The 11,091-nt window shown below is 47.5% G+C and overlaps 4 protein-coding genes across 4 annotated transcripts; 2 read left to right on the top strand and 2 right to left on the bottom strand.

Moving 5' to 3' along the window:
- Window positions 1–627: 627 nt before the first annotated feature.
- N7484_002514 (uncharacterized protein) lies at window positions 628–1,383 on the top strand (the record flags this gene model as incomplete). Its single annotated transcript, XM_057112934.1, has 2 exons — window positions 628–747; window positions 844–1,383. The coding sequence occupies 2 exons, from the start codon at window positions 628–630 to the stop codon at window positions 1,381–1,383; spliced, it is 660 nt and encodes a 219-aa protein (XP_056977671.1).
- Window positions 1,384–4,005: 2,622 nt separating this feature from the next.
- Window positions 4,006–5,877, bottom strand: N7484_002513 (DUF1479 domain-containing protein; the record flags this gene model as incomplete). The annotated part of the gene is made up of 8 exons (XM_057112933.1): window positions 4,006–4,218; window positions 4,269–4,375; window positions 4,426–4,671; window positions 4,732–4,867; window positions 4,924–5,081; window positions 5,153–5,267; window positions 5,319–5,516; window positions 5,569–5,877. 8 exons carry the CDS (start codon window positions 5,875–5,877, stop codon window positions 4,006–4,008), a joined length of 1,482 nt encoding a protein of 493 aa, XP_056977670.1.
- A 1,869-nt stretch (window positions 5,878–7,746) lies between these two features.
- On the bottom strand, window positions 7,747–8,312 carry N7484_002512 (uncharacterized protein; the record flags this gene model as incomplete). Its single annotated transcript, XM_057112932.1, has 2 exons — window positions 7,747–8,061; window positions 8,172–8,312. The coding sequence occupies 2 exons, from the start codon at window positions 8,310–8,312 to the stop codon at window positions 7,747–7,749; spliced, it is 456 nt and encodes a 151-aa protein (XP_056977669.1).
- A 1,741-nt stretch (window positions 8,313–10,053) lies between these two features.
- On the top strand, window positions 10,054–11,091 carry N7484_002511 (uncharacterized protein; the record flags this gene model as incomplete). Its single annotated transcript, XM_057112931.1, has 4 exons — window positions 10,054–10,260; window positions 10,300–10,563; window positions 10,614–10,740; window positions 10,874–11,091. The coding sequence occupies 4 exons, from the start codon at window positions 10,054–10,056 to the stop codon at window positions 11,071–11,073; spliced, it is 798 nt and encodes a 265-aa protein (XP_056977668.1). The 3' UTR covers window positions 11,074–11,091.

Here is an 11,091-nt window from a genome sequence, read left to right as displayed (position 1 = left end):
TGTCTACCGGCTCTGGAAATTCGGTTAATAGTGTCTCCCAGGAGTTAGCGCTAGGAACAGCGCTAGTCTGCTATCTGGCCCTCCTAATGCCCTAAGCGAATGTAACAATAATATAACTTGACTACACTACGCTGCTGCGACTGTAGTGATTGAGAAGAGTCAAGGAGCATGCTATTCCTAGTATTACGATAGTCCCCTACCAAGGTTGGTCCACACCTTCGTAACTAGCTCCTTACTATCCCCGAGGTCCATACTCTAGGCTTCCGGGCGGTGAGATAAAGTAGCCCCCTGCCCCCTATACCTCCAAGGCGTTGTCCGACTTCTTCAACCATTAACTATCACGGAGCATCTCCGTCAGTCAATTCTGACATCTTTTCTCAGCTATCTCCACATAAATCACCGCCAAGCTCAGCCGTGCCTCGGTTCCAGGTATATTCCGAGAATTGCTCGTCTCCACTCACCTACCTTGCCCACCTCACCCACTGTCATCCATGCTATCGTGCGCCAGGCTCAGGTTTGGCAAGCTTCGTGGTCGTGACAGTCATGGCAACGAGCCCGCGCCATCCTCAGCGCTGGCTATGACAACAGAGAGCGAACCTATTGACCCACCCCCCTCACGCCATCCATATGAGTGACGTGAGCCGGTCACCCACCAAACTACCCCACAAGCCCGGTTCCGATCAACAGTCCATGACTATTATCGTCGTGAACGCCAAAGGTGCCGTCGGCTACTCGGACCTTTACAGGGTACGTACCCACCCAGCGCAATATAATATTGCTGCGAGAACCCTTACCCTAGCCGGCCCCCAGCTCACCCCACCCCGCGCGCGCGGTTTATTATAGCTACTCCAGCGAGAGAAGGATTGCTGGGAGTTCAACCCTACACATGACTTCGACACAGATTACCTTTGCGACGGGTATCTCTATACTGTCTACTTCATCCCGCCGCCTAGCGACGCAGGGTCTCGCATAGCATTACTCACCCTCATGCAGCATGTCTGCCTCGTCTTCACGTGCGATACTTCGTCGAGGGAATCGTGGGACGAAACAGTCGCCGCCTGCCAGGGGATGCGTAGCCGCTGCGAAAAAGCCGGGGTCCGCCCCTTCCTTGCGACAATGATCGCCGCCATGCGTGAAGGTGAAGGTCAAGGTCAAGGTAAAGAAGCCGCCGTGTCCCACGCAGAAGCCGAGGCGTTTGCTGCAACCCAGCGGGACTGTCACTTTGTCGATCTCTCGCCCGCAACTGGGCGCGGCATTTGCGATGCGGTCGGCTCGCTGGTTGAGCGGGCACACGGCGCTCGTGATCAGTATGCTATAGACCAGGGGGGTTATGCCCAGAGGTACAAAAGAGCGCAGGCATTTCAGGCATTATTTCCCAGCTAGAGATGTCCTAGCTCAAGAATAATATAAACACGGATGGATGGATGTGATACAGCAGCCTAAGACATTCAGCAGATACAGCAAATTTATTTAGTGAGCAGACATTAGCCTATATATATACAGATCAAGGTGCAGCACGCAGTAAGTAGCCAAATATCCCAGTATGGAATTATTTTTAATTGCTTCAAAGCCGAATCTAACGCATGCTTTTTCAGCCTAGTAACCACCTTTTTTAAGGTCTGTAGGTCTAAGATGGCTCCTAGACTCCTAGGAACTACGAGAGTATCAAGTCACGTGCATATCCTAATACCTAGCACCCCCTAGGCTTACACCTAAAAACGTTTCACCTACTCACTAAGTAAAGGGGTAAGTAAGGGTGAGTAGATGTAGTCTGCGCCATAGCCCGTAAATGGGTTATAAACTTCAACCCGAACCTAACCCGCACGCGGGTTATGGGTTATGAGCTTGAACCCAAACCTAACCTAATGGGTTATAAATTTTAATTTAAAAACCCATTTATAACCCATTTTAACCCATTTTTGCATAAAATCGCTAGAAACTTTTTGAAATTATTAAGGCATGGGCCTTATATAGTTAGATTAGATATAAGTGATAACATAAACTATAGTATATATATATTATGGACCAATAGGGGGCCGCACCACCCGCGGGGTATTTATACCTAATTATCCTAGATAAACGGGACAACGTGTAGGTCATGTGTAAGGCATAGACCTGGACAAAACCCGCGGGATTCCCACCATAGGATAGACCGTGGCATGGGTAATTTCATAAAAACTAGTCCTATAGGAGTGGGGCGTGGTGGTCAAAAATGGTTTATCCTATCCTATAAGACGGAGGACGTATATGCATCCACTTCACCCCATAGCCTCGCATAAATATAGCTTTGTTGAACGAGTCAACCACAATCCCGCCAGTGAGGGAGCAAGATGAGGAAATTGGTTGAGTGGAATCAGTCAAATATCATGTAACTGGCAAGGTGGCCTTCTCAATAACAGGGTCAAGGTACGAATCTGACTCATTCCGTGAGTTTCGCCTTTCCTCTGGTCTTCCGCTCTTACAACTCACCCATAGCTTCTTGGTCTGGAAGAGGCGATGGAGAGTGCGGTTACCAGGCACAAAGGAAAACATAGCGGAAGTCAAAATGTGACAGATCTGGGGAGCTTCGATGTCATTTTTCAGAATCTCGCCATGCCCGAGTTGAAAGCAGAATGGGACAAACCCAGAACTACGCTGGCATTTGACGTTGGATCTTATCAAACGCGGTTGCAGCGACAAGGCAACAGGCAGACTGAGAAAAACGAGAGATGCCATTGGCTGTTGGCAACATGTCGACGATGGATCTTTGGTTGCTTTTATAATTGCATCACTTTTCTGCCCTGCGGTCTTAACATACTTACCATCTGGCTCTCACAACCAGACGAGAGTGACACAGAATTTTGCTTTCCAGCAATGATGTAATTGATGGAAGGTTCAAGGTTAAGACTTTGCTTTAGTACATTGACGGTATCACAGGTGCTTACGACCAAACTTCCTTTCAGTGCCTGTGCATTGGCTGCAGTAACTACACTTAATCTGAAGAACCGAAACAAAATGTTGGGAAATGGCCCAGGCGAGCCTATTTTGGATTGAAGAACAAATGGTAGATGTTGTAATAGAAGTCAAGGTGCAGATGGTTCCATTTTATACCACCGATAAAGACAAAACCTTCGTGCGTGTCTTCAATCGCGGTAGAAGAATTCTATGAACATACTCAAATGTGATTACCTCACAAGACTTCAGCACCGCTAGCAGTAATAAAGTGCCTTTAAGAGCCCTCAAATATAACTTCAACGCGATCCAGTTGACCAACCTCTTTTTTCACTGCGCAAGATTTACTCCAAGAATCCAATCAAGCGCTAATATTTTGAGGGTCCCAATAGGTTTAGGCCCGGGAGGATTAGTCACTTCTTGAACTATAAATGATTCCTTGATTCCTTGTACGAGGCTACGTTTTGGAATCTACTGGTAATGCGATAAGCTTGATCTGAGCAACGAAACAGTTCACCATGATTTTCAAACTAAGTCTTTTCATGACATGTTAGAATGACCACCCGATTATGACTGATTGTGGAAATGTAAGAGAACCCGCAACACAGCTGTATCGGAAATGCCGCTTTGCAGATTATTACACATTCGGCGCTTTGCGCGGTCATATACAGAATGAGACTAGAGAAGTACCTTATCGTCTGAAAATTGCAGCTGAAGGATGGGACAATAGGTAAATCTTTCATTCAGATTTCCGGGGTATGATTAGTTCTTCATCAAGCACCGTGGGGCCGTATTGGGGACCAAACTTCTTTCCCTCCGGGGACGTGTGGGATGCGATAAGTGGAGTGAAATTTCTTGGAATGATAACTATGAAAAGGGCCATCATATTACTTAATACTACACTGGCAGGGATTAACGAGCACAAGTTTGGGGTCGCGCCATTACAACGTACCAGGACTGCCAGTCACTTTTGCATTTTGTACCTTGAGGAGTTTATCAAATGCGATCAATTGATTAACTAGTGAAATAAGACATTGATATTGAACAGGAATGAAACCTCGAATGTAGACGTTTTCAGTATCCCAAAATCTTGTTGATCTCCTTCTCGAGACCGTCATTCTTGCCTTTCAAATCGACAGGATTGAGGCCCATGGCCACCTTTCCGGCCTCGGATTGGACATCCTTAACATTGGCTCTGTCAAAGAACCCGGTCTCACCCAGGCCTCCCGGGAAGTCGGGTGGGGGAACACCCTTTAGGAAGGCATCACGTTGTTGGGCGACGTATTGCTATAAGTAGTCAGTACGAGATTCATATATGAAGGGAATAACCGACTTACCGCATTGTTCAGGGTCAAAGGAACGGATGGAATGTAGAATACACACGCATCGTTATTTCCAGTGTTGACAGTCTCGGTGCCATGGATGGTATCAGCGCTCCAAAACACTGAGAAAGGTTAGCCTTGATTCATTGCTAAATTAGATATTGGTTTTTACCGGTGTCTCCTGGCTCAACAGTAGGATATGGAATCATGGTTTCCTGGAGTCTCAGGTGAGGATGGTGATCAGGTGTATGTTCTTGGGCCGTTCCAGGGTTAGCACCGTGAAGGTAAAGGTCTCCCTCTTCATCATCAAGAGAGAACTTCCACCCATCAAGTGAATCTTTGCGAGTAGGCTTGAAGAAAGGCCGAAGCATCCAATAGGCAGTAGTTGGCTGCAGGATGGGGTGAACAACGAGAGTACCTTATTCAACGTAAGTATTCGGGGTTTTCAGTATTAATATTTTATATGTCCTCTACTTACCTTCCTGAGGCCCATGACGTGAAAGTCCGAGCCAGCTTTGGAATGCTCGGAAAACAGAGCACCCTCCTGGGGCTTCATACATGTTCATATTGGCATCTAGACGGCCCGTCAAATCCCATGGGTCGTATTCTTTCCACTGGTTAATGTATTAGTTGACCATTTTCCAATTCACAGATAGATCTCGTATCTAACCTTTCCTTGGAAGATTTTGCGGTAGACGTGGTTGTAAGCTTGATCCTCCCATCGCTCAACTCCTCCGCCATCAACGTGAGGAGGAAGTCCAAAATGTCTATCTCCAGGTGGGCGGATTTGGACACGGTCACAATAGGTCAATGGAACCGAAAGATCAACTACACCATGTTAGCTCCTCTCTATAATGGTTGGTAGACTTTAGTAAAGATATCTTGAAGCGGTTGCTCACTCTTTTGATCTGGGGCAGCAGAATACAATTGGTTCATCCAAGATTGTGTGGCAAGCATGTTGGGATGCGACCGGGCTTTCACCTGAGAGGGACTCCAGTATGATTCGTAAATGACCTAGATCCAAGTCAACCATAGTTCAGAGAAGCGTCTCCGTATATAACGTACCTTCTCGTCTGCATTGGCTGGAAAGCCTTTGAAAGGGTGTTCCTTAAAATATTGTCGAACATCAGCGAGAAGCGCCTCAGCGTTCTCCTTTGGCACGACTCCTCTAATGACAGCAACACCAGTTTGTCGAATTGCTTCCTTGTTAGCGGCCGATACATTTCCGGCTTGAATATCCGCAAAGTTCAGTTGAGGGATAATCTGGCTACATTAGATCTGGGATCGTCGGCTCGTAAGATAACCTGGAACATACCGACTCTCGCTTGGTAGCAACCTCCTCAGTCCGGACTTTTAGGACCTCAACAAGCTCATCCCATGACTTTTGAATCTCTTCTTCAAAGCCAACGGTTAAGTGTCGTTTCAGATCTCGAAACCGGTCTGGCAGCGGCGCGCTCTTTCTGCCGGAGAAGGTAGAAAACACAGAGGAAATATCGCCCTCTTGCTTATCTGTGCGAGTGAGCGGTGTCGCTTCGGTCTTCAATCGCCGCTTAGTGGTTCCCGAACATTTGCCCGCCTGAAAGGTTGGGCACCGAAGGCATTTTGGTGAGACAAGTCTGTTCATGATGCGACTCAAACCACGTTGCAATGTCGTTATGTGAAGCAGAAATCGCACAACCTGCCAAAGTAGACGCCTGTGATAATCGGGGTTTCAAAAAAGTACATCTACCAGCGTCTTATACCCCCAGCTTTGTGGGGAAATTGGCGGAGCGCCAGATTTGGTACCTATTGAAAATCTAGTACTAACAGAGCAACAATCCCATAGCCAACTCCCATAGCAACTGATTAGGGGCGGGAATTTGCCTAATCCAGCAATGGCCCCGCCTTCGATTACATCTTTGACCTTCGTCCTTCACAACAATGCTTGCTCAAGTGTTTCACTATGGAGCAGCTCCATAATAACGCTTGGTGGCAATGTCGGCTGGGGCTTGGACGGATCTGCTTCCTATTTAGGAACCCCCCCCCACTACGGTCTGCTAACTACTTGGAGTCTGAAGAAGGGTACCAGTCGGCTCGAATAAACCTGATGTGAGAATCTTGAAATAGAAGTTTCCAATCCTAAGTTGCGTTCTAGGTCTTACGGTGAGTCAATTTGGTACTAAATTTTCTTTGGATACCTTGGAAACGGTATAGATTTATTACAAACACGCAAACCTCCACCTATCTATCGTCTCTAGTTATGTATTGCGTCTTCTGATATCTGCCCACTACTCCGCTTTGACTGCGTGACTGCATTTGTGATTTGGACCTTCGACCGCGTAATTATTCTCCCCTTCTCGTTACCTTACTGCGGATACTCATCATCAGAAATACCAGAGCATAACTGCTGATACAAAACAAAGCAACTATTCCGACCTATTGAAGATGTGAGTTCGTGTGAGATATGGCTGTACGGGCCTATAAGCAAGTTGCATACCCCTCTCCAGCCATCAATTGAATTCGTGATGTTAATTGTCTTGAGATAATGTGTTCTAATTGAATACAGTGCTGGCAGCAGGCACAAAACCATTTGGCCTCAGTGTCAACGAGAAATGTAGCCGCTGTTCTTTGATAAAAAGTTAGCCATGTAGCTGCCACAAATCATGTTGGGCGGTATCAGGAAAGTGGTGAGTTCAGACTCTCGGCATCGTACTGTATCTCTAGATCCCATACTACAGGCTCTAATAAACATTGCATGAGATATGTGAAAGGATTCAGGTAATATAACGAGTATCTCCAGAAGCTCTTTATTTGGTCGTAAGGAACGACGATTCCGGAAAAGTCGAAGGGCACGGCTTCGATGATGATCAGGTTCGCGAGAGCACTGAAATAGTCGTTTGGACTGCAAGCTTCGGGAACCAACGTTATATGCAGGATTAGGATTAAGGAATACGATGGTTTTTTTATTTTTTTTTTATTTTTCCTTTTCTGCAAAATAATACTTTGACAATAGTATAGACAGAAATTGATGCTAACAGAAGCAGGAAAACAAAACATCCCAACAACATGATATCAAATCTAGGCTGGTCGATAAGTCTCTGCATACCAATTTATCCATACGATGTTGGGTGTCGAATATTCATCACCGAAATAGGCAATTATCATCGCTGAGAACAAGTTGAATGAGACCGCAGAGTTTCTTTCCTGCCATATCTTGGAGGAATAGCCTGAATGTATTTTGACTGGTAGAACTTTATGTTTATGAATGTTGACACGGCATATCGCAGCTTTCCACGCTTAACAAAATATCGGGGTGACTCTAGGAGAAATGCAAGCCCGAGAGCTGTCGTCTGTGTTGTATTTCCACAAGTTAGCTCAGTTCCCTGAGGAATCCACAAGGCCAAGGGAAAAGGGCGAGTAATCACGTACCAAGAATGAGTGCCCAGATCCAATGGATAGCAATTGGGATGCGGTAGGAGCTGGAGTTGGTAAAGTTTTGGGTGCCATAGACAACTCAACTCGCCAACAGGATACCAACCGTGATGCAAAACTGGTATCCAGACACCATTGCACCTCTAACCTTCCTGGGCGCGATCTCCGACATGTAGAGGATGATGACGGCTGAGACGAAGCCAACGCCCAGACCAGCTATCAAACGGCCAGCTATCAGGAGATCATACGTGGTACTTGCCACTTGGAGGACGACACCGACCGAGAAGATAAAACAACCTGCAATGATCGCGGTTCGACGTCCAAAGAAGTTAGCAATATCTCCTGCCACCAAAGCGCCAATGAACGTTCCTGCCGACAGAATAGAAACGATCAGGGACTATCTCCAGGCAGGAATGACGAAGTAGGCCAATTCTTCGGCCGAAGCGTCTGCGGATGGATAAGGCAGGCCAGTAAATCGGTGGATAAAGTACTTCATGCCCATCACACCGTTGATGTAACCAGAGTCATAACCGAAAAAGATGCCCCCAAGGCCGCAAAGGCGCACATCAAATACGCCTTGAATGACACAGGAGCCTCAATACGATTGACATTGGTGGGTGCCGTAAGCACAACTCCGCCTCCAGGCATGGTGGAAGTTTCACAAAAAGATACTGATTTGATGGAAAGGAAGAGACTAGAAAGGCACTGAGTAGGTTTGGCAGGGGATGATGGAGGAAATGCAGCTGATGAGGGTCTAAATGGCTTTAAATAGTGGTTGATATGGGAGCTATGCTCTGTTGAACGCTCCATCTCCACCCCGTGGGGTGCGGGGACCCCATATTGGGGAGATTGCCGGGACCAGCCAAGATTCATTTTTTGGTGACCAAATGTCTGGCCATGAAGGCGGACCCTTTTTTAATGGAAATTGAATGATTTGGAGGAAGGCTCTGCCTTTGTGATTCGCGGGTGGAATCCACTTGAGAGTAACCCTGGTCGGAAATGGTAAAGCACCACGACGACGAAGGTTCACGCAGATTACTTCCTTTGGAACCTCCGCTCCACCAAAGGGGTATCTCCGCTCCACCACAGCGGTCTTTCTCTTGATTCTCAAGATCTGAACCTCGACGGTTAAGTTTCCCAATTCGATGTCTGCCGCCGCCCCGCTGGCCCCAGCGGGGAAATCACAATCCTGGATTTCTGTCGATGCGAGCAGCGGGGCGTACGCATGGGCGGGTAGACCCGCTGCGATCCACCATCTAGCTTGGCAGCTAGCGAGATGGGTGCGATAAGGCTGCTTACCGACGTTGGAGGCTGTGTCATTTGCAGCAATTATCGGATCGGTGACTGCCTGGGGACTTGATTTGTTGAGTACATGCGGACGGCACGAACTAGCGCACCCCGCCGATTCCCTGAGGAAGCTTTCAGATGCAGGAACGATGATACCACGTAAATAAGCTTCGTGACTACTCCGCATTAAAATTCGACATATGCCCCACCGCGCGGCAACCTACTTACTGGGCTCAGCCGCCGTTCCTTACCGTCGGAGTATTGCCAAATTTGGTTAGGAAGCAATTCTTGGCGGTAACCAAATTCTACACCGATCGCTGAAAAGGAGAGTTTATTGATGACCTCACACAGTCAAGAGCACAAGAAGACAGTAGTTTGGTCGTAAAGGGTCACCTGTCGCTGCGGTCTCAAACCATAGCATCAGATAGGGTCCATCCGCGCTCAGGATTTCAACGTTGCTTCCACGTTCGTGACGCAGCTACCACAAGTCGAAACGCGTGTTCTTGCCTATTCTAGAGGAAGAGTGCCTCACAATTCTTTCTCCTGCTGTGCATCGCGAAGCACTTTGCGCCGCCTATTTCGAGAAGATCCATCCCATTTTTCCGATCATCAACCAAGCCGCCTACCAGCTTTTCCCCCACTCAGCCCTGCTCGGGTCCTCCTGCAACAGGGCATGTGTCTAGCAGCTTCGATGGATTTTGTCGCGAGGTCGCATCTCGTCCTGTCCGACAGCGACCAACCGCTAGCGTTTATAAATTTTGGACGACGTCTCCTGACTGCAATGAGGATATCTATTGAAATCGCTCTTGTAACCGACAAAATAATTCTCATGCAGGCGCTCGCATTGATGTCTTTCTTCATTGATGGTCGTGAGGGCAGAGAGACTTCGTCGCTGATCGTCGGAAGGGCAATCCAGTATGTCTATTCTCTAGGACTACACATATAAGAACGCCATCGTCTCGGTGACCACGAACATGAATTCGGCCCACAAGGGGAAAATCAGAGTGGTAAAGGTGACGCGAGGAAGAATGACTACCCTCATCCCAACCGGATCTCCCTATACTCTTTTACACCTTCAGTTCCTCACAAAAAGATCATCTGTATGGTGAATCCCGAGAACGGCCTCCCTGTTGGCCAGGAGAACATTAACACCAATATTGTCACTCTCTCCCGATTCCTGCCTAAAGAACAAACCAAATACCCTGAAGCCCCGGGCGACTTCACCCTGCTGTGCCACGCACTCCAATTTTCGTTTAAGTCGATCGCCTACTACATCCGCCGTGCCCCGTTAATTAATCTAACCGGTCTGGTCGGTTCCTCCAACATAACTGGTGACGATTAGAAGAAGCTTGACGTTATCAGCAATGACATCTTCATATCCGCTATGCGCGGCTCTGGGAAGTGTCGGATCCTTATTTCAGAAGAGGAAGAGAATCTTATCAAGTTCGGCGAGTACCCTAATGCTAGTTACGCCGTCGTATGTGACTCCATTAACGGTTCGTCTAACCTAGACGCTAGTGTCTCAGTAGGCACCATTTTCGGTATCTTCCAGCTCCCTAAGGAGCTCTTAGGCGCCGGTAAGGAAGTCGGCCCGACGCTCTTTTACATCCTAGTACTAGCCTTATCGCCTCTAGTTTCACCACATATAGTGCCTCCGCATAGCTTATTATCACCGTACGCGGCGGTGGTGTTAACGGCTTCACTTTAGAAAACTCACTAGGCGAGTTTATCCTCACTCACCCAAACATGCGTATCCCTAACTCCCGTGCAATCCATTCCGTTAACGAGGGTAACTCTATATACTGGGATGAGTGGTGCACTCAATACTTACGCTCCATTAAGTACCCTAAGAGTGGCCAGCCTTATAACGCCCGTTACATTGGGTCCATGGTGTCGGATGCTTACCGAACTTTACTATACAGTGGTATCTTCGCTTATCCTATACGAGTGTGCGCCCATGGCTATGGTTTTCGAGAACGCTGGCGGTCTTGCTGTGAACTCGCGCATGGAGCCCTTGATGGGGTTTATTCTCGAGCACATCCACGACAAGAGCGGTGTATTTCTTGTGTCTAAGAAAGAGGTCCATAAGGTCATTGATATGTATCACAAATACAAGAAATAAGCGGATCACTCACTGTTC

This window comes from Penicillium longicatenatum, assembly GCF_028827895.1.
Source record: "Penicillium longicatenatum strain IBT 33135 chromosome Unknown contig_1_segment0_segment0, whole genome shotgun sequence".
Classification (NCBI taxonomy): Eukaryota; Fungi; Ascomycota; class Eurotiomycetes; order Eurotiales; family Aspergillaceae; genus Penicillium; species Penicillium longicatenatum.
The sequence above is the reverse complement of the archived record's forward strand: the minus strand, read 5'-3'. Positions and strand labels throughout refer to the sequence as shown.